At 37.6% G+C, this 26,993-nt stretch overlaps 1 protein-coding gene across 10 annotated transcripts in view; it reads left to right on the top strand.

Annotated features, from left to right (window-relative positions):
• UNC79 (unc-79 subunit of NALCN channel complex) overlaps nt 1-26,993 on the top strand; it is a 108,304-nt gene that overhangs the window by 45,666 nt on the left and 35,645 nt on the right. For 7 of the 10 annotated variants that reach the window (XM_085317515.1, XM_085317514.1, XM_085317513.1 and 4 more), the window contains 10 exons: nt 317-603; nt 4,971-5,153; nt 5,917-6,079; nt 9,315-9,467; nt 10,881-12,104; nt 14,401-14,508; nt 17,619-17,735; nt 19,718-19,801; nt 22,071-22,173; nt 24,038-24,178. In XM_085317515.1, coding sequence (XP_085173641.1) covers nt 317-603; nt 4,971-5,153; nt 5,917-6,079; nt 9,315-9,467; nt 10,881-12,104; nt 14,401-14,508; nt 17,619-17,735; nt 19,718-19,801; nt 22,071-22,173; nt 24,038-24,178 — 2,563 coding nt within the window. The remainder of the gene's footprint in view (nt 1-316; nt 604-4,970; nt 5,154-5,916; nt 6,080-9,314; nt 9,468-10,880; nt 12,105-14,400; nt 14,509-17,618; nt 17,736-19,717; nt 19,802-22,070; nt 22,174-24,037; nt 24,179-26,993) is intronic. The other 3 variants (XM_085317518.1, XM_085317516.1, XM_085317520.1) reach the window with 2 other exon arrangements.

Below are 26,993 nucleotides of genomic sequence, written 5' to 3'. Positions count from 1 at the left end.
CAATTACTGAAGGAGTCTGTTAATAATAAACAATTCTAAAAGTACATGGAAATACTGTAAAAATCCATAACAATCTGGAGTGTGAAAATGAAAAGACTGATGCCCACTAATATTTGCTGAGAAAGAATGAAAACTATGCTAGATGAGAATTTGGTGGCCATAGAGTTTGATTTGCCTTTAATTCACATTGATACAAAGGAGTAGTGACACTCAGTTTGGTAGAGGTGCACTGGAATAGGAAGATTAGCAGCTTTATTAAGTGTGAGAAAGCTGAGAAATGGCCAGAATGTCACCAACGTCTCTCTTGTACTGATAGGACAACCCTCTCCAGAGAATGATAATACAATAAAAGATCTGCTGCCAGAGGATGCTGGGATTGATCACCAGACTGTCCACCAGCTCATTACTGTGCTCATGAAGTTCATGGCAAAGGATGAGAGCAGCGCTGAGTCAGACATCAGCAGCGCTAAGGCTTTCAACACAGTCAAGCGCCATCTGTATGTACTGCTTGGCTATGATCAGCAGGAAGGCTGCTTCATGATTGCACCACAAAAAATGCGTGTTTCAACCTGTTTTAATGCCTTTATCGCCGGAATAGCACAAGTAGGTGGAGGCCCTTACTACCTTTTGCAGCTCTTTCTCTTTGCAGTTGCACAGCCGTTTGTACCAAAATAATGGCCGTGTCTGGTAGTTGTGTTTTACTCTACTGAACATTTCCTCARCCTGCTGAGGTGATTTTGGGAACATGGAAGGCTACTTGCATCTTTAMTCTTCAGAAAGCTCTGTCTAATCTAGTCAAGTGCTTTCTGTAGAGTTTTGTTTGAGAGTAAATTGTTACRGAGGAGGATGCTAAATACCTTCATGCTCGTGCTCTAAACTTGCTGCGTTGGTAGCATAGTGGTAGCATGTGTGTGCGCGCAAATGCTTCTATGTTTGAAAAATTAGAGACTGCTCTAGATGCCCCTTACACTCCTTCCATAGCCTTTGAATGCCTCACTTTCCTCACGTATCATTTCCTGCTTTCCCACTGAGGAAGACCTGGAAGCCATGAGCCATTGCCTGTCCCCTGTGTGAATAATCTGTAAGATTTCTGATGTTCCTTACTTTGCAGGAGACTCACTGTGGTCCTTCCTTAAACTGTGCTAGAAATTTCTTTTCCCTCTTTCCTAGGGAGTGATGCCCCTTTCATAAAATCTATACTGCTATGATAAATGACTTTGAGCACTTGCCATGTACCTTCTTTTTCTACTTTTAAAGTAGGGAYGGCAGCTATTCCTTATATCACAAGCCACTTCTGAGGCTTAATTCTTACTGGAAGAGCATTTTTTTGATGCTGAAAAGCATTGCACACTTGTAGTGTATTGTTACTGTTTATGATGAAGAAGGTTCATCAGTTCTGTAATTCTACAATTTCTCTTTATCACAGTATCTAAGGATTACCTTAGAGGAGAAGAGAGTATTACTGATTTAGATATCCACMAGGCTCTTAAAATGCCTATTGTAAAGTTCAAACATTGCTCAAAGGTGTCCTTACCTCTCCCATAACCTTACTTTTTATTAAGGTTTTCTGTTTCCATACAGTGGAAGAAGTGATATTTTTGAATATCTTGAATCTTCATTGTAATGAAGATAACTTGCACAGACTTTCATAGTTATGGAAAAGTCAAGTATCTGTGTTCCAGCAGGCAAAGAATAAGGTGTCAGTGCAAGCTGGAYAGCTGCAAATGCATCCTGATCCACTGTCTTCGGGCAGCATTACTGTATGTTGTTCCTGGCTCATTTTTCACTTGTACAGTTTTAAGCTGAAGAATGTGAAAGGAAGTTCAGGCTGTTATGTTGTACTGAGAGTCCAGAAGTGGCRGTTTAGATCACAGGGCAGTATGTTCCACACTTTTCTGAACACTTTCCAAGTCTGAATGCCCAAACTTCAGACAAAGATCTCAAAAGACCTGATTTTCAGAAGTACTACTTACTGCCCCTGTAAATATCAGTCCTGCCTTTCCTCATCTATTTTTAAACTGTCTCAAGGTAGTCAAATTCACCATTTCTGTTTGAAAAGATTCATGAATGAATGCTGGCTCCACTAAAGTCAAGTGGAGTAGAGGACTTCAATGGACCAGGATTTTTCCTCYATGTTGTAGATGTCAAAACTCTAATTTGTTTTTTGAGGGGATTTTTTTCTCAGTTGTAAGGATGTGTTCTGTTGGGAATCTCCTTTGCTGCAAAATAAATGCTATTTGATGCAATCCCAGTATACATTTGCAGAACGAAAAGTCTGTATGGAACTTTTTATTAAAAAAAAAAAGAAAAAAAATCTGTTTTAATTACATCCCCCTGACCCTCCTTCAGGTCATATCTACTTGCTTTCTTTTTCCTTGTCAGCTCTGCAAAGATTGGGCCTGGGCTAATGTGCTGGTTCCTTGGTTTTAATAGAAGCTTGATTGGAGTTCAAGAGAACATTATCAAAGACTTCTTTTAACATTTTGCATCATAAAATCTGAGTATTTGAAATTTTTGAGAGAGTAAAATGCCCTTTTCCCTCCTTAGCAGGAAATGTGGAAATGCCTTGCTGCTTGAAGTCAGTTCAGTATTGTCCCGCATGGTGGCAATATTGTACAATCCTGTCTGAGGGAGAAGGACAGCATGTGCGGGAACGTAGCAGTGCAGTGCTCTGCTCCAGATCCAAGACTGAGTTCTGCTCAGGATTTGTAGCCTCATTTCTTCTAAATCTGCCTAAGATGTCTTAAAAAATGTATYTGCTTAACTGAAGGCCTGTCTGCATTACAGGAGGTACTGTGTTAAGGCAGGGCTCYGTCTTCCTTGTATGGATGGCTTTGTCCGAACCATGCTATATCACCAAAGGTCAGCCTGAGGGCACAAGGCATTGCAGGGCAGGACCATGTTTGGTGATACATGCCATCTGATTGACAGGACAACCCTGCATGGGTAGACATGGGATTCATCTCTTAACCTCTCTGCGTGCAGCAGGAAAATCTGAGACAGTTGGACATTGAACTAGAGGATTTTAYAGGGAGAAACCACTAATCAGCCTGTTCAGAAGGGAACTTGGGAGATGAATTTTGTGTTTGCAAATTAGGTATGTCTCCACGTTCTAATAAAAACAAAATCAAAAAGCAGAAATACAGTTCTAAAGGAGATGGATGATGTGGATGATKAGCAGTGTGATAAGTAATGTCTGTTTAGGTGTACAGGGCTCCTGATAAAAGGTGAAGTCCATTTAAACTGTAGATCATGAGAGGTGATAGATTTTAGGGGATGCACAAGTGTTTGCTTGCTCTGCTGTTATATCTCTCTAGGTATCAACTACCTGTCAGTGTCAGAGGCAAAGGCTTTGCAGATCCTAGGTATGATCTAGTCCAGCTGCTGATTCCAGGACATGCAGCTTTAAAGCAAAGCAGCTAATATTGCAAGATTGATGAAAAATAATAAAAGTTAACAATGCAGTGTCCTTAGAAAACACAACTGTGTCATGTCAGTGAGGATTTATGCCCACACTGTAGCAAACTGTCAAGATTCAAGCCAATAAGATAGGCACCAAGTGGCGTGATGCTCTTCAAAGTTCATTAAGGAGGCAAAGCATTTATGGCTAGCAGTAACAATAGCAAACTGGCTACAGTAACACTACAACTTAAAAATGATGAATATTTTCTATAGCCAGGTATATTTTATTATCTTTATTCATAGATCCTTTAGGAGTTAAATATTTAGACTTCCTTCACAACTTCTCAGCCACATTCTTACCCTTGGGATTCTTGGCTGATTATGTAATTCCAGAATATGTGGCTTAAGAAAAAAACAGCTAATGTTACAAGGCTGGTGAGAAATTAATGAAAACTGGCAATGATAATTAAAAAAACTCTCACGATTGTTCATGTCTTTTAAACATATATGGTATACCATAATATGATTTTGGCTGTTGAGGCATGATCAAACTATGCTATAATACTATGCTGTTCCAGCAAAATTTATTCTATAAACATTCCAATAAACCTGGCAATATACACTGTGCCAGATAAAATGCTTTTTTTTAGAACACATTTTCTTTTGTTTCATTTTGCATATCTAGCTAAAAGAAGACTTATCTACAGTAAAATAGAAAGTGTTATTTATTTTCATAGCATCAAACAATTTGGGGAAGTGTTTTATAGCAGTGATTAGGTGCTGGAGAAAAGTTTTTTAAGTCACAGAATTAATGTAGAAACCTATTTTTCCTTTTCGTAACTGGTGCTGGCCATGAGCAGTCCATTAACTTTCAACGTAAAATGATTTGAATAGTAATTCTCTCATGGAATAAAATATGCTGAAATCTTTCAGTACAAGGAGAGTATTTAAGTGAGAAGTATGCCTGTCTTTTGTTTACAGTTCAACAATTACTGTTTGTATGGTTAAAATGAATCATTAAACAGTTGAACATTAAACAGTTTAGTTAATTTGTTACTTTGCAGCTTATCACAAGGCTGTAAGAGCTCACTTTTCCCTTTTCCTTTTTGAACAGCTGTGTTGCAGAAGAATGTCATTAAAAACAGCAGTTTGATCAGCTGAGTCACATTACCTAGCTTGTGTATGCTTGCAGATTGGCAGTTATATACGTTTCACACAGTTGTGCCTGGCTGGATTCACTGTCTCCCAGAATGATGCTTTAAAAAGCTTTGGATTGAATGTTGATGCATACTTTGTCTGTAGGCCCTACTGGGTGGAGCTTGCAGGTGCTGTTAGGTGTGTCTTTTTGCAATGGTAAGTAATGAACCAACAGTTTCACTGCAAAGGAATATATGCAACACAAAGTCATTACAAGCTGGCAAGTTTCTACTTAATAGTGTAAGCCATTAAGCCTTAAAAATAAGCTTCTTTTTACTTAACTAATATCTAAACTGTATTAGATATTTTGTTTTTCAACATCAGCATTGTTGATTTTGGTAAACTAACTCTAGTGTTAATATTCTTTTCAGGTGATGGACTATAACATCAGCCTTGGAAAACACCTTCTTCCCTTGGTAGTGCAGGTGTTGAAATATTGCACTTGTCCTCAGTTAAGGCATTACTTTCAGCAGCCTCCTCGCTGCTCCCTCTGGTCTCTCAAGCCTCACATTCGGCAGATATGGTTAAAGGCAGTACTTGTCATTCTTTATAAGGTGAGTGGCCTTAAAAAGATGCCATCTACCTTAAAATTCACACTTCAAAGTGAAATTTATTAGATAGAGCACCAAACTGCACTACAAATGAAAGGAACTATAAAGAAGAGTGTTCCTTTCTTTGGTTTTCTCGCTCTGTCTATTTAATTTTAATTTGTCTGAAGTAGTTTACATTTTCGTCTGTGCTAGTGACCTGTTTTTCTTGCTGTCTGTATTGTCTTTCATAGTTACCTGAGAAAGAAAAATACGTATTTGAAAATAGGAAAATACTGTGTAAAGTTTCAAAAGCTGATAGACAGGAAAGGTCATGGATAGTATTCTGTGGAACTGATTTTAAAAAATTGGGTAACTTTTAAATGGAGTGAGTTACCTTAACAACTTGTATTCTTTAGTTAAGGGATACTTTTAGGAAATGTTATTAAAATAAAGTGTGTTTACATGCAGAAATGAAGACATGAATATGTTTAACAAAGGTCTAGCTGGCATGTAGTGTGCAATGAAGCAGAGACACTAGCAATGAATGTTAACATGCAGATTGAAACAGTATTTGGAAAACATTTCTGACATGACCTTTTGCAGTATTATTAATAATCAGTTTTGTAATTAAAAAGTCCTGCTTCTCTTGATGTATTTAGAAATGTACAGTCAAAGTAAGGCAAAGGGCATCAGCTGGCAATATTCTTGTCATTTTTTTCTATTTTACTGCCTAAATGTTTATCCAAAGTTAGTTTTTAAGCTGAAGTTTTTCTCTTTCACTGAACAGTACCCCTACAGAGACTGTGAAATCAGCAAGATTGTACTTCACCTAATCCACATCACAGTCAATACCCTCAACGCTCAATATCACAGCTGCAAGCCCCATGCAACTGCTGGTCCTTTGTATAGTGACAACAGTAACATAAGCCGATACAGTGAAAAGGAAAAAGGTATTTTAAACACTCTCATGTTTTATGATACTCTTCAATTTAGTTCATTAAGTCTCACTGATGTCGTAGGTAAAGGGTAAATGTGGTCTGTATTTAGAGCATAGGTCTCAGATTGAAGGCCAAGGTGTGATTCATCTGACCAACTATAGGAAAGAAGTGCACTATTTATCTGAAGGCTGAGTGTGGTATAGCAGCCTGACTTGGAGGGAGTGTGCCTAAAGTAGTGCAGTCACCATGCCTGGCCAGTCCTTGGTCTGTTTTCATGAAAATATTAACTGCTTGCAAATTTGGTGATGGAGAATCATGCCCACACACAGGAGRCACAATCAACCTGTTACCATGTTGTACCTATTTTCAGATATTGGGAGTTAGTTTCTTCAGACTAAGTGTAGACATCTGTATGTGCTAGCTCTCTAGAATCTAATCAGAGTTAAGAGGAAAAACAGGTACTTTTGGAATGCGTATCATTGCATTCCAAAGCAGGTGGTCAAAATAGTGAATGCTATATAGTACGTAGTGTATAGGGACACGTATAGTAGTGAATACTAGATGTTGAAATAAGAAAATGATAATTCAGTCTATGATTTGTTCTTTTTCTGACTGTGCAAGGAGCTGAAGTTGACCTGGCTTAGATACAAACATATATTACGTAAATGTCTAAGGGTAGAGGAGGACGCCTCTACCCTCCAGAATCTGTGTCTGACTGTTAACTTTTCTGTATTTGCTTGCCAGCTATAATAAAGGTACTGTGATGTCGTGAACTGGTATAAGTTTAGATCCTGAGAAGTAATACATGTCACTGAGCGTGATTCTCTACAATTGTAAAGTTTATTATGTGATAGGTTCATCTGATCAAAGCTTAAAAGGTTCTTTTGATATTAAACTACAGCTACCTTTTAGTCATTTTTTATTTTTATTCTCCTTTTCAAACACTCTTCCTAGTGTGCAGCAAACTCTTCTTCCTGAAGAAGAAGAATGCAAGGAGCACTCTGTCCTTTTATGCATGTCAGTACCTTTTCCCTTTTGCTGCTTTTTGCTCAATGAAAAGATACCCAACAGAACAAAGACCTGAAATTTTGTTTACCTGAAGAACATATCAATCGGCTCTAGCAAATTAAAACAACCTTAAAATGGATGTAAATGATGCATTACATATTCTAGCTCACATGAACATTTTATATTGCCAGAGAAGGATTAAGAGGCTTTGGTTAAGTGTGAACTTGCCATGAATTTGTCTTTGCTTCGAGCTATAGAAGTTATTTAGGGTGATTTCAGAATGTTGAGGGTAGTAGTAACACATTTATAAAACAGATTCAGTGTCTAGATTGATTCTGAGAAGTTTCCAAAACTAAGCGAAGTGCATAGATACTCAGCTTGCTGTTCAGTGAGTACCAAATTAGGTTTAGAAAATCTGGTGTTTCAATCCAGTATCTGACAGTAATTTCTTGAGTGGCCTTTTGTCTCACTTCGTCACTGTTTCCATGTGTTTAAGGTAGGGTGCCCAAAGCTTATTATGAAGGGTTTGGGGCTGCTCAGAGGTAAAGGACTGTAAAAGGTAAGACTCTTACTTTATAAACGCTGACTTAATCAAAGGAGTGAATCTCCTCCTTTGCTGAAGTTGTACAGAAGGGCAAAAAGAGGATGTAGGGAAGTTTTCTTCCATCTGCAAGAAGGAGCCAGCATCATTCCATAGGCATGTGGAAAGCTGAAGCCCCTTTCATCTTTCTTAAGAAGGCTGGTTTAGTTTCTAGTTAGGTAGTATGTGAGGTGCTGTCATCATTAGAGATGATATTTAAATGGTCGGCATGAGTATTTTGTTACTAAGCAGCAAGAATCCCTGTGCCAAGGGTAGATTTTCCCAGTATTGAACCTCTGTCCTAATTTTTCTGCTACACTTTGTGACTGGGGTCATGGCAAGTGTGCAGATAGTTGTAGAGCTGATGATGAATCCTGTGAGAAGGAGGGGAAATATTTGATACATATGACAGAGCTAAAAGTGATCTCCCATCTTATTAAGCCCAGTCCCTGCAGAAATCTGTATTACTAACTAATTCTGTTAATTTTCTGATTTCATCTTATCAGTTGGGTTTCYTACCCTTGATGCTTTTAGGTGGCAGTTCCACAATTCCACATCTAATAGAAACTTTCCACCAGTTTCAATTATATTAATGTCTAGTGTATGTCCTTGGTTTTAAGCCATTGTTACTCTTAGGCTTACTTGTCTCCTCTTCATTCCTAGACATCTAACACATTTCCTCTCAATGTTTGTTTACCAGAATAAACAAGGCAAACTCTTCTTRCTTCTTCTCTTGAGTGCTTTATTTTCTTTAATGTCCTAGTAGTGTTTCTTGTTTCCTTGGAGATGCCTCACATGCCACATGATGGACTTGGATTTTTCCTTTTTTCACTCATTTCATTCAAGTGACATATGGTAATTATTTGATGGATGAATAGATCTGGATCGATCTTCTTCCCTGACATCTCCAACTGTAAGATCTCAAATTGGAGCGTAATGTTTTGCTATTACATCCTACATCAATAATCGCATTATTCATAGTTAGATCTCATTCATAGTTAGATCTCATTTTATTACTGTTACTGACTTCCCAAGATTATCTGTTTCTTCTCAGTTGTTATTCTGATCCTCGTCATATTGGTCATATTTGTACTTTTGTATTATAGATTTAATAACACGCTGCCTTATTTTCTCTCCCAGTGGCTCATTGAAATATTTAAAACTGGTCCTAAGACCATTCATGCAGAACTCTACGAAAGAACTTCCATTTTATTTTCACTTTTCTATTTCGCTAGTTCATTACTCGCTTTGTAGTTCTTGTACTAATTTCTCTCTCTTTCAATGTATTAATTCTTATTGAGCACTATAGCCAGTTATATACYAAAGTCAGTGTCCAGATTTACTGTTCTTCTTCCTTCTAAAGAATCTGTTGTCTTATTAGTAGAGAAAATCAAATTAGAATGGTAAAAGCTTTGGCATACTTCTGTTGCATTCTATCCCATTTTTCCATTTATCTCTGTCCTTTCAGACCTTAAAAATTCAAAATGTAACAAGAATTGCAGAAATGCATATCCCAACTATATCCTTTGCCAGTTTCAGATAATTCTTCGTTTTCCAATTCAAAGCTAGTTAAAACTAGCTGAGGATTTGTTATATAGACYGTTTTTCATTCAAGGAATTGCACTCTCTTAAGAGTATTAATGTTTTTTCTTTCTCCAGCAGAGGAAGACAGTGTTTTTGATGAATCTGATATTCACGATACACCAACTGGACCTTGCAATAAAGAGTCTCAAACTTTCTTTGCAAGACTGAAAAGAATTGGTGGCAGCAAAATGGTGAAATATCAACCAGTTGAGATGAATGCTCAGAGAAGTATGAATTTTTATCAGCATAAACTTACGTAGAAATACATGTTAGATTCAAGCTATCACCTTTTTTTTGAAAAGTTTGTTGCGTTGCATAATTTAAATGCAAAGACTCTCTGATTTTTGACAGGAGGTACTCTCCATTTCTCTGAAATKAATTCTCTTAAAGGAGTCACAAAATAGACACTCCAAAATGAAATATGTAAACATGTTTCGTGAAAGCATGTAAAATCAGCTGTTGCTTTCTGAAAGCTTAAGCTCTTTTGAATATCAGAAAATTTCTTAAGAAGACTTGTTGTAATCTTTACTGTTTGGTTGAAAATTTATATTCAAATTAATTTTTTTCACAGAAATTGCTTTTTCATTGTGTGAAACTCAAGCAATTTTTGTTGCTACAAATATGCTAGTTTTTCCACTAGATAGAAGGGTCAATTGCTGATTTCCAAAGATAGAAAGGATTCTGTTTATAGATTTAGGATTCTGAAATGAACACCCTAAAATTAGGATTAAAGCATCAAAGAGCTTCCCTCCTCTATTTTTTTTTTCCTTCCAAATATTTGCATGGAGAGAAAAACATTCTGACTAGAATAAACATCTACTTTAACTTTTCTTGTTACTTTTTCACATGGTGATTAATATGTGGAGTGTTTTGAAATATGTGGTTGATAATGGTCAGGGATATTATGCGTTACTCGAAAACATGTCATTAATGATAATGGTGACCTTTTAAAATKTTCACATGGCAGAATAGAAGTCCAGTGGTAGCAGCAATGCGCAGACTTGCACTCACTTTACTCCTACTAAGATGGGGAAGCTATGACTGTGTGATGAGATAGACTCCGGCAGTGACTAGCAACTAAGATTTTTGGAGGAATAATTTTCTGAACAGTTGTCTGTCCTGAAGCTTGTGCTGCCATGTCCTCACTGCTATTAATTACCCTTACTTCTTGAATTAGAAGCACCCTGGTTAAACATACCTGTGCTGCCATAAATAACTCTAATATACATTGTGCACGGTGCTGTTAATCAAAGATTATATTGAAAACTCTTTGAGGTTATCTGTGTAACTCATTTTTTGTTTCACCTCTCATGCATAATGCAGCCATCTCAAATGGCTGCAGAAATTACTGTTCTGTGCCATGTTCTATTTGATGCATAAGATCAAGTGGACTATTTTCAGTGTATGTCTGTCCATGATGAGTCGAAGTATTGATATAGTAGCATTTTTGTTGTTCATTGTAAAAATCTATGTGATGTGACTCTGAGGTTAAAACAGATCTTCAGGAATTTTGACTGATATGTGACTAGTACTGGCTTTCTATCTGAAATGCCGGTGATGTGCTGAATTGTGAGATGAAAATGAACATACCTGTCAAAAGTCTCCAGCTGAGATAGTATCAGCTCTCTCTGTTTTAATCAGGTGAAATAGAGCTGGCTGAATATAGAGAGACGGGGGCCTTACAAGACAGTATTCTACGCTGTGTGAGAGAAGAAAGCATTCAGAAAAAAAAACTGCGCTCTCTAAAACAAAAATCTCTTGATATAGGGAACGCAGACTCCCTGTTGTTTACTTTAGATGAACATCGTAGGAAGTCCTGCATAGACCGATGTGACTTAGAGAAACCACCTGTCCCTGCTGCTTACACCATGCACAGGCAGAACGATTATGGACGACCTCGGCAGAATTCTTCTACCAAAACTGAAAATATAGAAGCACAAGAAAATCCCCCTCCTACAGAGAGTTTTCAGGAAACAAGAAGACCTGTCATACCAGAAGTCAGGTTAAACTGCATGGAAACCTATGAAGTGAAAGTGGACTCTCCGGTTAAACCTTCCGGTCCCAAGGAGGATTTAGATCTGATCGATTTGTCCTCTGACTCAACATCAGGTCCTGAAAAGCATTCAGTACTCTCTACTTCAGACAGTGACTCTTTAGTCTTTGAACCACTTCCTCCACTTAGAATAGTGGAGAGTGATGAAGAAGAAGAAACAACAAACCAATTAAATGATGAAGTCTCTGGCAAAACTGCTGTGTCGTCTCCCTCAACTCCTATCAATGCCTCTGCACTCAGCCTCAGCACAACCCCTTTGGTCCAGTTCAGCATTGAAGATTGCTCCAAAGACTTCAGTTTTAAGGATGCAAGCAACAGTGCTTCAGCAGGAAAAGAGGAGATTCCTTACACTTCTCCCAGAGATCGAAAGGACTCTTCAGATTTAGCTAAGCCAGAGGAACTTCAGGATGTGTCCTGTGGGAACTCACTAACACTGAAGCAGAAAAGGGACCTACTGCAGAAGTCATTTGCCCTTCCAGAAATGTCCCTTGATGATAACTCTGAGTTCAGTGTGGAGGAAATTAGACCTAGTGGTGCAATTCCAAGCCCAAATGTCAAAACAGTCCTTATTAAAGTTCCTGAGGATTCTGAAAACCAAATAGAAAGTGATAAACTCGACACCAACACAGAGTCTGACACTGAACAGAACATGGAGCAGAAACAGGAAGAGGAGGCTGAGGAGTCAGAATTTAAGATTCAGATTGTTCCCCGCCAGAGGAAGCAGAGGAAGATTGCTGTGAGTGCTATTCAGAGAGAGTACTTGGACATTTCCTTTAACATCCTAGACAAGCTGGGAGAGCAGAAGGAGGCAGGTGAGCTCAACCATTGATACCATCAAAAGGCTTAATATTGTGTGAAGCTTTTAGCAATAGATCAGCATAGAGACAGGTGTCTATAGAGCAGCTGATGTGATTTGAGCTAACTGAATACTTTCAGGGCTTCTGTTCCTTACTGCTGATACAAACTGTCGTGGGAATGTACTAGATAAACAGTAACTGATTTAAGCAAGGATCCATTTAAAAGGAAGTTCAAGCTCAATCACAAAAATTTTGACCCTAACATCAAAGTTAGGGATTGAAACTCCATATATTAAGGATATCAGAAAAWTTGTGCTATTTGTGCCTTTTATCCTTAAAACCTCTTAATCTAGTCCATGCTACACTAGTTATCTTTTGTATGTAGCGTTTTTGGACTGGGCTTTTCTTCTGCAGACAAAAGGCAGTAGAAAGCAAACTGGATCTAAACTGGGCAGGCTGTAGACCTCTTCACAACTGAGAGTAGTTGGAACTGACTCAGTTCGCCTTTAGGATGAGAGATTTACTCTCTCTCTTTTTTTATATACACTGAAGAATTTTTCAACCTTCTTTGTACATGAATATCTACAAAGTTTACAAGGCTTCTGTTTATTAAAGATTTAAAGTTAAAGCATAGCTTATGGGGAAAAACACACAGTATTTCTGTGTATCCCTAGTTAGCGCAGGTCATTTCAGTGCAGGATTTGATTAGTTTTTCAGGTGGAAAAGGAGTGTATTTTAGCTGTGCATTCAGATTCCAATTAGATGTGTCAAAAATAATTTCAGTAAGTGTATTCTGCTGACTCCTTACTTCTGTGGCTGTTTATTTCAGGAGATTTCAGTTATTGAAATTTTATCAGTCACTTTTGCTATTAATATAAAAAAGAAAACATTCCTCAGGCTTCAGTTCTTCGTTGCCAGTAAAGTGAGGAGTAATACTTTTGTATTCTTGACATCACTTCTTTCTTAATCACTTTGGAGGGAACTGTACTGTAATTTCTTACTAAGATTCATGAAATTGTGATATTCCAATTTTGCATGGACAAATCATTAAGTATGATCACAGTTATGCTGTTCCATTGTGGTACTAGTAAGCTAAAGAACCCCTGCAGCTTTGTAAAACAAATAAAAAGCAAAAGCCTTTGAACCTTCCACATAGGTTCTTAGAGAATAATGGCCATAATAGTACAGCATGTTTAGACTCAAATGTTTTTTTGACYAGTATATCAGAAGGGACTAGTTTTTGTGTATAAGTTTGTTAACATCCTTGTAACTGTGCTAGGAAAGGCTGCCCCAGTTCTGACACACCTCTGGAACCTAGAATTATGACTTTTACTCATGTGATAGTTGTCTGGTTACATGCGTCCATCATCCAAGAGAAGCATAAAACATTCACAATGACTCATTAAGTATTTGTGGATGTTGTAGGTTGATACAGGCAATTCGGATAACTAGGTAATTCAGTGATTTGGACAGTTTATCTCTTTATACGTTCTGTTTTGCTTTGTTTATCTGTATTGATTAGGTTATTTGAGAACATAYCTGTTGTAATCCATTTATGTAGCCTTAATATCACCATTATAATTTGCCAGTTATAATTTTGAAGTCTTATGCAAGCTTTGACAGMCTATTATATTTGCATATGGTTTGGAAAGGCTTCTGATCTATGAATTAAATATCCTAATGCGTTGTTTCTTCAAGTGAACAATTCTAGGGTCCAGAGTTCCCTGCATGAGACTTTCTACAAAACAAATGCATGTTAATTTTGTATTGGATATRTTGAAATCAGGCAGCAATACTTGAATACTTTTTTGCTTTCTTCTTTCCATATTGACAGTGTCTGTTATCATAAAATAAAACATTAGCTTTAAGAGTGCATTTGTTTAATGAATCCTTCTTCTCTTCTTTGAATTTTTATGATCAACTGCTAAGTCAGCAACCTTTTGAATGAAAACCATTGGAGATAAAGCTTTCAAAAAGTGCAAATCTATCACTTAAACTAGGTTTACATCAGTGGTACATCTCTTATTTCTGTGTTGGTGGTCCTAATGGTCACTCTCTGAGTGGGATCAAAATTGATTTCTATGTGCATTTATTAATTCTGAACTCTGAGCCATAAATACATGACTCCTTTGAACAGTGATTTAAGTAATAGACCCCTGTGTCTCTTTAATAATTACAACACACTGAATCATCTTAAAACTATGGAGAATGCCAGATTGTAAAAGGAAGATTGAAAAGATGTGAAAAAGGCATCCAGGGAGAAAACTGATAGAAAACATGTATTTATTCTAAATACCATTTCCGTATGCAGATCCTGCTGCGAAAGGACTTTCAACTCTGGAAATGCCCAGAGAATCATCTTCTGCACCAACCCTTGAAGCAGGTGTGCCAGAAACAAGTAGTCACTCTTCTGTATCAGGTAAGTTTACCACTGCTTTGAGGACTGTATCTTGGTTGCTGCACTTGTACATCATATATATATAATACAATATTATATTATAATATATAAAATACATATATATAATAATAATATATAGAATATTATAATATATAATAATATAATATATATTATAATATATGGCAAATACTGTCTTCTGAGTGATATTGATACTTGCAAATACAGCTGTGTTGGATATTAGAGTTAGGTCTGTTATCTCTGATGGTCAGCAGGATGTTAGCAGTTAATGGCTGCATAATTTTCTGTTGTGAAATGGCAAACTTGACAAATTTGGTTTTCCTGACTTAGAGAAGCTGGCAGTAAGAGGAGAGACTTCTCGGAACACTTTCACATAATCCAGAACAGCATGTCCATCTAGATAGTGTTAAGTCACGCATCTGAGGTTTGTGGGGAAGACTCAGTTGCTAGTAGAAAAGAGAGGGAAAATGGTGACCTGCTTCAGTGAGCTGCTAGATCAGCTTCATAGTCTCACTGAATGGTACTTTCAGATTGACRTAGGAAAGTTACTGTTTAACAGAAAACTGTTAACTTCTGGAATTCAGCACCTGCTGATTTAATTGGAAGGGGTATCTGGCCTGTTAAAGAATGATGTTACTGTGAAAATGCCAGATAAGAACTCAGAATACAGGTTTCCTGTCCAGTTTTGCCACTAGCATCATGCGTGATGTGCATCTCGTAGTCTGAGTTGAACGTTTTTTGGCTACCTAATGTCCCAGATAGGATTTACCCCTAGCTAAAGGGATGCTAGTTAGGATGCGTCTCTGTCTCATTTCCCTGAATGCTAAGTGTTTCTGTAAATTCCAGTACATGGACTCTGGAATAGTACCATCATCATATGCAGCCTAAATTCCTTTGTAAGTATGCCTTTCTTCTTTCTGTGTTCCTCAGCTTCCAACTGCAAAAAGCAGGCATTAATACTTCCTTTGTGTCTCTTCTCTATTTAGATTGAAGTATTTTTGGTCTTTTTACTATGTGCCTTTACAGTGCTTAGTATAATAAGCCATGATCAGGATTGTGAGCACAAGGCACTTTCCGTAACACAAATAGGTAACGTTGCTTTTATAGCCAATGCATGGCCACAGAAAGCATATGTCATCGAACAGTTGTCATAGGAGAAAACTGCCTTTGGACTTCTCTTTTGGTGTAGAGAATTCCACAAAAATGAAAGAATGAATGACTAGATCACTAGCTAACATATGAAAGGATCAGCAGCTAATATATGAAAGTCGTCAGTCCTCTCACGGTTGTTAGGTTAGCTGTCAAAAGTCTTTTCAAGGAAAACTTTCTTCCTCCTCCTCTCTGTGGTCAGTCATAGGCAGGAAAAGTCACATGCTGTTCTGTGGCAACCAGCTTGGCTCCAGTATGTCTCCAAGGCTTGCAGGTTTCTGTTTTTTTTTCTTTGTTGTTGTTGTTGTTGTTTGTTTATTTTTGGGGGGATTTTTTCTTCAATATTTGAAGTCACAGCTGTCCTTGAAAAATCAGGTAAATAACCCTGGCAATCTAAACCTGCTCAATAATAGCCTGATAATGTGAAATATGCATGGAAAAGTTGTAATTACAATCATAAAAGCTGTTAAGAAGATTCAAAGAGAGAATTTTCTAGATTTTGACAGTCATCTGCACTCCAAGCAGTCTTTTCAGTTCTAATGTTAATTGCTGTTCTTTCATCAGGAAATTCTGTGCTTGATAAAGTGATAAAGCATCTATTTAAAATCCTTGCCCTGAAAACGATGGAAATTATATTTTACTCCTAATTTGCTATGAAAGGCAGCTGCAAAATAACTTAAGAAGTCAAACACTGAATGGTCTCTTGGTTTGGTTCAGTTATACAAGGACTACTTTGCAGCAGGGTTGGAGGAGTTTGTTGTACTTGGACCAAAAATAGAATTAAAATGTTCTCTGATGCATTGAAAGGATATAATGAGAGAAAACTTAAAATACTTCTCCTAATAAAATTGTTTTAGTGTGCAGGTTCCCACTGAAGTTATTGTTGTGCTTATTATTACTCTGTGCCTATATTTGTTTTGTTAGGAAATTCTGTGCTTTATCTAAATTTGAAACTTTCAGTTAGAAAATGAATAGAGCCAGTTTAGGACCAAGGCACTGAACCCCTCAAAGCTTTTGGAAAGTTGTGGTTTATCCTTTGTCAGTTGTTTTTCATTGCAGTTAATAATGTGAAAGACTGGGTTTATTTTCAAAGCTTAGCTGGTTAGTACTAGGAATTTTAGAACCAAACTACCTGATGTTACATTAATACTGTTTTTAAATGATGTTGAATGTAGTTGTAGATGAAAATGATTKTAAGATCTTGTTTTGTTACACTTGCTTTAAGGAAACACTCAAAAGAATTGCTGTCTTCACTCTGTGAACAATGATTTTTGGTTTCAGTGGCAGAAATGCATTGTTCAGACTCAACTGGCAAAATGAATGTATTGTGCTTGTTCAGTATGACTGGAAAAAAAAAAAAGGTAGAACGAGAGAAGTTATAAAGGTGGAGACCTCTCTGCAAAGGCAAGCTAGCCTCGTTCTTCAGAAGAATATGCAGTGTTATGCCTGAGTGGTGCGTATTTAGGAGGCCTGTTCAGATTGCCTTACCCATGAAAGGTGCTGATGGTTTGCAGTCGGTGAACGTTCTTTCTCCAGTGAGCAAGGATAGAGTCCTCCCCCGTACTTTGCTGGGTGGAGATTGAGCTTGCTTGTTCAGCCCGTTATGTGCAAGTGAGATTCAAGTATATATTTATCACCTGTCAGCATGGGAGCTTTGTGGTGGTGTCTTATACCTCACAGATATCTAGTATTTTGAACAGCTTTCAGGACATGGTGATGAAAAGGCACTGACAGTAGGCACAGTGGGTGAGATCCTGGATCCAAGTCATTTAAGATATATAACTGGGGCCAGAATTTCACCCCATATAGTTCTGTGAGAAGTGCATATTGCCTTTAGTGAGATCCTTCATAGCAACCAATTCATGTCCTGTCAGTRTTTCTCTCTTCCTAATTGGTAAGATAGGAGATAAGGGCAGTTTTACATGTTGTGTGAGCCCCTGAACTCTTGCATTTCTTACTTGCAGCTCAGTTCAGACAAATGAAAAGAGGATCTTTGGGAGCTCTGACAATGAACCAGCTAATGAAGAGACAGCTGGAACACCAGTCTAGTGCTCCTCACAATATCAGCACTTGGGATACTGGTGAGCTGCATTTCTCTGTTCTTTATTTCTGTTCCCTTAAAACTAATACTCTTTGTATCAATCGATGTTAAAAAAGTGAGTATTTCTGTTCTGCCATTGGAGAGATGTAATCAAGCTCACGTCTAAAATGGAATTGTATGGTGGGTGTCGGATTCTCAGATGGTGTAGATCGATATAGTTCAGTAATTGAGATGTAGCCCCTTTGGTACAGCGGTCCCTACTATTTTGTACATTATTTGGATGAATTCCTGGCCTCGTTGAATGAAATGGAAGTGTCACTATTGAGTTTTTTAGGTACAGGATTTTATCCTTGGTGCATGGAATCATTTATTTGCATATGCATTTACAATGCTGCTGGTACACTAAACATTTGCACCTTATATCAGCCAGTTTCATTTCTCTTTCTGCCAGCTCATGAAAGCCTAAGGTTTCTATTCAGTAATTGACCTGTTTTTTCTCCTTTAAGAYTAATGCAAAGCAGACAATGAAACTGAATTAGACACATAATTTCCTTATGAACCATGTGTTTTATTTTTTATTTTTTTCTTCAATAGAAGATTTTCTTCATGGCAGATGTCACTGAATTAATTTATGCTGATTTGACATAGATACTAGATGTTTCACTGCCTGTCTTGCTATTAGTGACATTACAGAACTGTGCTTCTTAGGAAGTCATCAATAGGTCCAGATGCACCCAGAGAAAGGAACATTTAAAATGGTATGTGGAACTTAGCATGTTGTTGAATGAATGTCTCACTACCAGTTGTGGATAGTAGAGCTAAAAAAATTTGCTTAATTGAGTCTTCATTCTGAAGTCCCATCAGACTCAATCTTGTGGCTGAAACATGGCCTAAATTATGGTATATAGTTTAGGTTTATCCTTTTTCTACCCTAGTTTGCTGAGTAACATGCTCAGTATGAGATCTTTAATTCATTCAGTCAGAWTCTGTCAATGATAGCAACTAATATTTTTGTCCTATTAGCAGATAAGTTTGTTTATTGAAAGGACTTAATTGGTATCATCTAGTTTCTCTGACAGAGTTTTAGAAACAAATAACTTAATACTTTCATTCTATGAGAAACAGTTGACCTGTCTTCCAGAGGGACAGGTCAGTATTCAAACCACTCAGAAACCCTCTCTTACTAATCTTGTTCCGTGCTTATCAGCTTTCTTCATAACATCTGTGACTTCTCCTGCTAATGTTCATTCTATCTAGAGTCCTCCAAGTGCAGTGATACTGAGTGAAATGTCGTTTTCCAGAAAGCTTTGAATACCTCAGTCTCTCTTTCAACCATTAACTTTAAAACAAAATTATTATTTGGACAGTTAAAACAGTTTTTCTTCAGGACAAATGCTGTGTGACTGCTTGTCATCTCAATGTCTCACCAAATTTTTGGATTAATTCTCAAATGTCTGCTTCTGAGATATAACAGCTATGAAATAGTCTTACGCTATGCAGGCATACAGGAATATGTCACTTCATGTATGCTTTATATTTTTCACTGTAGTAGGTGACATTAGGTATCATTTCTCTGTTCATTTCTTATTTCGAACTACTCTTTCCAAAGCTCGTTCTTTGTAAATTAAAATCATTACATGCTTAGTTTCTGTTGGCACAAACTGTCCATGAACTCCTAGTGTCTTGGTATTTCTAAACATTTTCTTAACTCTTTTTGTGACTCTTCACATATTCCCTTTCTTGCTAAATCTTTACAGTTAGAACTCTCTTTCTTATTTAATGACGCTTTTCTAAAATACCTTTTTTGGTTTTACTTAATCTGCATCCTTTTTCCTTCATGGACTTCTTCCATATTTCTCTTCCTCTCATTTTCTTTTGCACTTTCTATGCTTAAAGACTTAACTTTTTTTTTTTCCCTGCTAGCTGTTGTGTTTTGTTGTCGTAATTGTTTAAGACTTGTAGCGCAGGTAACAGATAGTAGATTTATAGTGCTAGAGGCTGAAGTTCTGTATTTATTCACAGAGCAGATACAGCATGGGAAGCGGCTCTGCAATGTCCCTGTTTGCCTAAACCCTGACCTGGAAGGACCCCCACTAAGAGTCAGAGGTTAGTTCAGTGTTCATTTGACCTGATCTCTCTCAAGACTGTGAAGAAACTTTGTTGGTTAGTATTAAATGATGGTGATTATTCTGGTCTATTTAGTTGTATTGAAGTCCTCAAGTATCTTGCAGAACATCTGTTGACAAATTATCTGATAAGACATTTCATTCAAGACAGAGGCAACTAGTAAGAGGTACTGACTTTCTAATACCTACTTTGGCTGGGCTTGAACTGGCAACTTGGAAATAAAAGATGCCATAAACACACAGACAGTGGTTAAATCTCATTTCTTAACTTTATGAGCCCTCTTCCTTCAGAGGCTTTCTTGCACCCTTACAATGGAGTAGCAGCTTACCTTTTTCACCTGGATCATATTTCTCTTCCTGCTGAGTGCATGAGAGAAAGACATTTGTGTTATAAGTAATTAAGTCTTATTCCAACTGTAGCCTGCATTATAGCAGCTTTTAGCATTTGCATGCTGCAATAGCACTTGCATCTAGAGAAGACAACAGTAAAATTTCCAAATTCATGGCAGAGGAACCTTTACTCAGTCCTAAGGAAAAGACTGGCTAGAAATATGTGCARATCTAGTCTTGTTTCTTGTGTTATGGGTGGTGTGCTACATTATTGAAGAGTATTCTGGACTTCCTGGAGTGTGTATTCACATCCTGCAGAATCTCAGGAGACAGTTAAGAAGTACTGAACCCTGYACATACCTAATCATTTTACTAAGTATGGAAGTAAAACTGTCCTTTCATGAAATCAGCCCTCAATACTCCACATGTTCTTAATTCAGATATTGTGGGAGCTTCCTAGATCACTTTGTTTGAGAGATTTACATTAAATGTGAATCTGCAGATAGATGAACTGACAAGAAAGTTGATAACAGATTATGTCATCTGAGGCTGAATTGGGATTAAAAGAGCAGTGAACTCTTCTAAAACTTGCTTTACAAAATGAGCTTTTCATAGTTTGGTCTCCAAAATGAGATGCCCCTTGAGGCAGCTTATACACATAATGATATCATCATTATGAGTGAGCTCCCTGAATTTATTAGTGGAGCTGAATTGTATGGGAAAAGGAGTGATGCCATTTCTATTGTTTCAGCTATATATGGCAACAAAATGAGACATTACTCCATCTTATGAGCTAAATCCCTTTTTCTGTTTTAGTGACCTGGAGGATGAAACTGCTAACAATATTTAGATGATTTTAATTTAAATGATTATCACAAGTTACCTTATATGAATAGCATGGCTTGGATTAAAGCTACTAAGGTGTACAACTTTCTGAAGGCTTGTCAATGAATCTGTTGCATCTGATTCATGTTTTTGAGGTTTTATTTGCAAGCAGAAAAGCTAAAGAGATAMGTCTTCTATGTTGCTTTTTTCCTGMAATTTTTGTTTTCTGTTTAATGAAAGCAAAGGATTTAAGAGGAAAAAAGATTGTCCTGGAGAGAGATGTTAGACTATCAGACTGTGCTGTATTGGTATAATCCTGGAGAGCAGCGTTTAGATAAGCCAGGAGTTTCAAACTTTTGTTATATACAGCTTTTCCTATTAAAACAAGAATTTATTTCTATCTATTGGAAGTTAGGTGCACAAATGGCGCCGAGGGCAAAGGAACACCAGCTGTCAGCGTGCTTGCAGTGGCTAGGCCACTGGCTGAAAAATGCAGCTTTGTTTTCCATTGCAAGCCTTCAAAAGCAACTTGCTTCTACATTTCTGATCATCAGCTATCCAATGCTCTTGAAATATTTTCCAAGTCTTAATGAATTATTTTTTCCAACAACCCTTTTTTGATTTCTCTTGTGCCTTTGTTAGGGATGGTATGAACAGGCTGATGACCTTGTGACAAAGGTGTGTGAACTGACTTCCTTCTTCATTTCACCAAGAATTGTGGGCAGGCAATTTCCTGGAGACTGGGGAAGATTGTGAATTTCCTGGTGTCCAGTCTCATATTAACTATAGAATCATCCTCCCGCCCCCAAAATAAGTAGTTACAATTGCWTCAGTCTACATGAAATTTTTGTTACTATCTTTTTTTAAGAATTTTTTAAAATGATTTTTTTTAATAGAGAGTTGTAGCTAATTGGAATAGTCTGGCAGAAGCAAGGAATGTGTCACAGCCTTTTTCAGGCAAGCATATTTCTTATTTCTGTGCAGTGTAAAGCCATTGTGGCTCTTATTTAGGCATCTGCTCTTCAGGCCAATGCAGTTTAGACTTCTTTTTATTCTTTTTAACTTTTTTTTTTTTTCTTACCAATTGTCTCAAGGTGCCACAAAATCCAGCCTGCTCTCAGCACCCAGCATAGTCAGTATGTTTGTACCTGCACCAGAAGAATTTGCTGATGACCAGCCCACTGTGATGACTGACAAGTAAGTGCTTTCCTGTTGGTTTCAAAGAACTTACTGAACTTCAAAGTAAAGTATAGGTACACTTTTTGGAAATATGAGATCCATTTTATGATTCTATTATTGATTCCTGTGCCTTTTTTTTTTCTTTCCATAAAGTAAAAGCTTTCTAAATATTGTTAGCAAAATATGCTCTTAATTAAACAGGCCATGTGAGTCTGCACGGCAAAATGATGACAAGGGCAAATGAAACCGTGCAGTTATGCAGTAAGATTGCAAAATGTATGTAGCCTGCTAAGGGTGTTTGGGTGACAGAAGGTGAATTTTTTTTGTTTTTGTTTTTTTTTAAGCTGATTGTGTAAATGGGTGAAAGACTGCTTCCTGTTTTAAACCAATGGCTCTGTGTGATCCCATGGAAATACTTTTTCTTAAAAACAAACAAACAAACAACAAAACCCCTACAACCTGTTTTTTGACTACTTATGCGTTTTCCAATTAAATACAAAGGCACTACCCATCAGCACTTCTGACTATTACCAACATATTACCAATATTTATAATGCTTTTCTGCTTCACTGAACTCAAAAGCTACTGCAAACATAATTTGGTTAAAATGCTAATGAAGTAAGCATTAAACATAACTGACCCATTTAATGGAGAAGTAGAATATTTGGCAGAGGGCCATGTATTGATTTGTTCAAAAACTGGGAAGAGAAGCTCTTAAGTTGTTTGTGGTCCTATGCTCATTACACAGGCGGATGTTCCAAGGTGATCACTGGTGAAAGAGGGCCATTGTGAAGGTTGTGACTGGAGCTAGACTTTATTGTGTGACAAAGTGAACTATCCCAAAGGCAGGCTCATCTTTGGCATTTTTATGGTGGTTTCCCCAAAGCTCTTGCACCACTTATTGACATACAGACCAGACGATCTTGACTTCCATGAGTTTGTTGGCGTCTTTTCTTCCTCTTCTGTAATGAAAGCAGGAAAATTGCCTGTACAATTCCGTTAAGTTAAAATACCACGATCTATTGGAGTCGTTAGCAACTGATTCATCAAATTAAGCTTTCCTACGAGGCTGAGAAAAAACAGTTTCCCACATTAGTTTGCCTTTTTCATATGGTTGTGAAAGCCTGTCTCATCTCTCATGATATCCCCCTTATGATTAGACATTAAAGAGCCATTTCAGAACTTCCTCAGTTGTTTTAAAGCATTTCAGGAGGGATAAGTGACTCAGCAGCAAATCTGTAGACTGGTCTGAACTCTGAGATTCTGTGCCCCTGAGAGGTCCTTGTTTCCTCTTTAATAGGTCTAGCTGCTATAGGAGCCAATCAGATTGTATAACTGTATAGTTGTATAATCTTTTTTCATAATTCATGATTGGCAGGAATGACAATGCAAAATTGCTCCCATCAAAGATCATCTATGATTGACGTTGTCTATGTCTGCTAAATAGACACGGCCCAGGGACTGATTCCTCACCTAAGGCCAAGTGGCACATACCAGCTGGTGCTCACAATACTGAGGGCTAGTYCTCACTGTAGAAGATTTCTCTTAACTGAGACCAGTACAGAGCCAGGGAATTAACTAGTAATTACCAATGAGGGGCCTAGTACTTAGGACTGATCTGTGGTCTTCTTTTATTTATCAATGTAGAAACAGCCAGTGCAGCTAGTGAAAAGCTTTTTGTAATAGTGTTTGAAAGCCATGGACTATGTTATTAACAACAGAAAGATCACAACTACATTGCTTTTCTAAATTAATTTGGAATGGAATACACTGAATAATAATACTTTAAAAAAAACATAATGATATATATACATGTGTGTGTATATATAGTAATAATTGGATTTAAATTTATTAATACCTGTTTTAAAACTGTTTTTTGCAGGTGCCATGACTGTGGGGCTGTCCTTGAAGAATATGATGAAGAAACACTAGGCCTGGCCATCGTGGTGCTCTCAACATTCATTCACCTTAGTCCAGACTTGGCTGCACCTTTACTGTTGGACATCATGCAGTCTGTTGGAAGGTAACTTCCCGACTTTCCTCTGTCTCATGTGCCTGRAAGACTTTTGTGCCCCAAACTGGGTTTATATAAACTTCATTATATGCTAGATACTTAAGTGCTTTGCCTGTACAAAGAAAAGGAAACCTTTGCTGATTTAGTTCTACTGCTTTGGGAAACTGAATTCAGCTTCAGTATATTTACATGCATTGTAGTCTCATCTCCAGTACTGTCTCTGAGATACTCTGGTGGCTTACTAGATTGCTCACAAAGAAGACCTAATTTAAAATTGAGATATTTTGATATGAATGAAAAGAGCATTTTAGAACATCATGTGTCACTATGCAGTAAGACTTACTATTGAAGCATGGCAGTATCTGTTTTTCTTGATCAGTATGATGCAGTCAAACAACAACTCGAAACAAAGAAGCAGCTTAGTCTATAAGCTGAGTCCTACAYTGTAATATTTCCCACTTCATTACTCACAATCTTTTTTCAGGGCATCTATTAATAAGTTGAATGGCAGAGGTCCTAGCACAGATCTCTGCAGAAATCCCCTGATGACATCCCTCCACTGTAAAAACTGACTGTTCACTCCTTTCCTTTCCTGTGTTTTCACAGTTATTCTTCTGTGCAAAGAAATTCCTTCTTCTGTCATGGCTGCTTAATTTCCTTAAGGGTCTTTGGTGAAGAACTGTGAAAGCCATTGGAGATCTAAATTAGCTGAGCTGCCATTTTTGATGTGCATATTGGTCCACTAAAGAAACTCCAGTGGKCTTGTAAGGTGGCATTTCCCTTTGCAAAAGGCTGGGCTGATCTTCCTGAGGTGGATAGTAATTTTTGTCTGGTACAGTTACAAGGCCTACGGACTTGTAGTTCCCTGCAGGTACTGTAGAATATTTTAACAATGTGGTGCTGGCTGCTAGGCTTCAGGTACCAAGGTGGCTTTTAGTGAGGGATTATATACCTCTAACTCAGTGAATGAAATAATGCAAGTGTTCTCTGAGTTCTTTTAGAACTCTTTGTTAATAGTATGTAGTCCTGCTTGTTTGTTACTGGTCATTTTATCAATTTATTGTGTAACTTCTTCCACTGTCATTTTAATTTTGGACAGCTCATTTAAAGGGAAAAYTCTCATTCAGGAATCTCCCCAGTTTGTTCCACTGTGAGTGGTGATATTAAGAATTTGTTTAGGTTTTTCTGCAAGGGCCTTATCTTCCTTGAGTGTTCTGTTTGTAACCTGAACAACAACTGATGTAATGTATTCTCTGGTGTGCTCCTTGATCCTATTTTATTTCAAGAAAGGTTCACTATTAGTTTTCCTTTAGCTAGTTGCTCCTCAAACTATCTTTTTTTTTTGGCCTGCCTTCTTGTGTTTTTACACTGAATTTGTCAAAGTTTGTGCTCTTTTCTGCGTTACTCACTTCGGATGTGACAGCTTTTTGAAAGATACCTTCTTGTTTCTAATAAGCTCCCTCACCCTTCCTTTCTTCTGCTCTTTTGAAGCCTTTCTTAATAGTTGGTTGGCAGTAGTTGGCATTGGAGCCTTTGTGCTTCCAGTGTAGTGTTCTTAAATTTCTTCCATGCTCCCTGTAAAGACTGAATTCTCTTGGCTGTCCTTCTAGCTTCTTTGATGAATTTTCTCACTTGTACGTAGTTCCCCTTTTAGAAGGTAAGCAGAAATATGGTCAGCGTTTATGACTTGTTGCTCCTGAAGCATTATTGACTCTCAGGTGTATTGTGTTCACTAACAYACCTGAAGCACTTAAGGCTCTTCAACTGCATCTTGCATGCTAATTAAGACTAAGCAAAAGGTTGCACCTCCTCTTGAGGGTTTCCTAAGTAGCTGCTGTATGAGATGGCCATTGATAATATCTAAATGTTTGGTCTTTGTGTTGTTTTCTGATGTGGCTTTTACCCAATATGCATATGGCAGTTGAAGTCTTCTATTAGTATTGCATTTCCTGTCCTTGCTGCCTCAGGCGTTTTCACAACTTCCTGCCTCAGAGGTGGGAAGAAATGCATTAGGAGTGTTTTTGGAGAAAATCCTGAACAGCGCTGAGTATGGTGGTGATGCACAGCTCCCTTTCCAATGTTCTTTTCTCTGGGGTAAGGCAACTGAAGTTAAAATCACTTTACAATGACTACTGTAGGGACATAGCTCCCTGCACACCTGCCTCTCCATTGCTTCCCAATTCTACTTGAACATAGTGGCTATTCAAGTCCTCCATTTCCATTAATTCCAAGGCTGCAATTCCCTACTGTTACTGCTAATGACTTCTAAAGGAGGCAGATTTGTAATCTAGACAGATGCTACCCATTCTATGTGATTCTTATAAATACAGCACTACTAAGGATCATTAAGAAACCACAGAGTAAATCATTGTAGGATAAATTACCAAGGGACGAGAGAGGAGAGGGCTACCTTTTCCTGTGCTTTGAGGAAGAAATGTTGCATCTTTGGAGTGAGACAGCTGATTCTTTTAGAATAGCAGATGGCAAACAGCGTGGGGTATTGCAGACTGCTAAATGTCCCTTGTCATTCCTACCGTCTGTCATTTCTAAATAATTCCAATTCCAGTAATAGCCTTTCCACAGAGGAGTTGCTTTGAATATATGCAAAATAAGGTAGTTCATATTAGTAGCAAATATAGGTAGGAAGACACTGGGGAGCCTCATGTGTATAACATCTTTCCTCAAACAGTGCCGTAGTAGTTCTTCCAGATAGCTGTTTGACAGCAGGGGTATGGCCTGTTGTGCTGAGAATGTATTAGATTATTCTTAGAAAAGAAAATACTACTGATCTATTTAGAAGAGGGAACAAGGAGTTAGGATATCC

The sequence above is a fragment of the Rhea americana genome, unplaced genomic scaffold (assembly GCF_003343005.1).
Source record: "Rhea americana isolate MKP2758 unplaced genomic scaffold, rheAme1 scaffold_5, whole genome shotgun sequence".
NCBI lineage: Eukaryota > Metazoa > Chordata > Aves > Rheiformes > Rheidae > Rhea > Rhea americana.
Note: the sequence above shows the minus strand (reverse complement) of the source record. Positions and strands in the feature narration are given on the sequence as shown.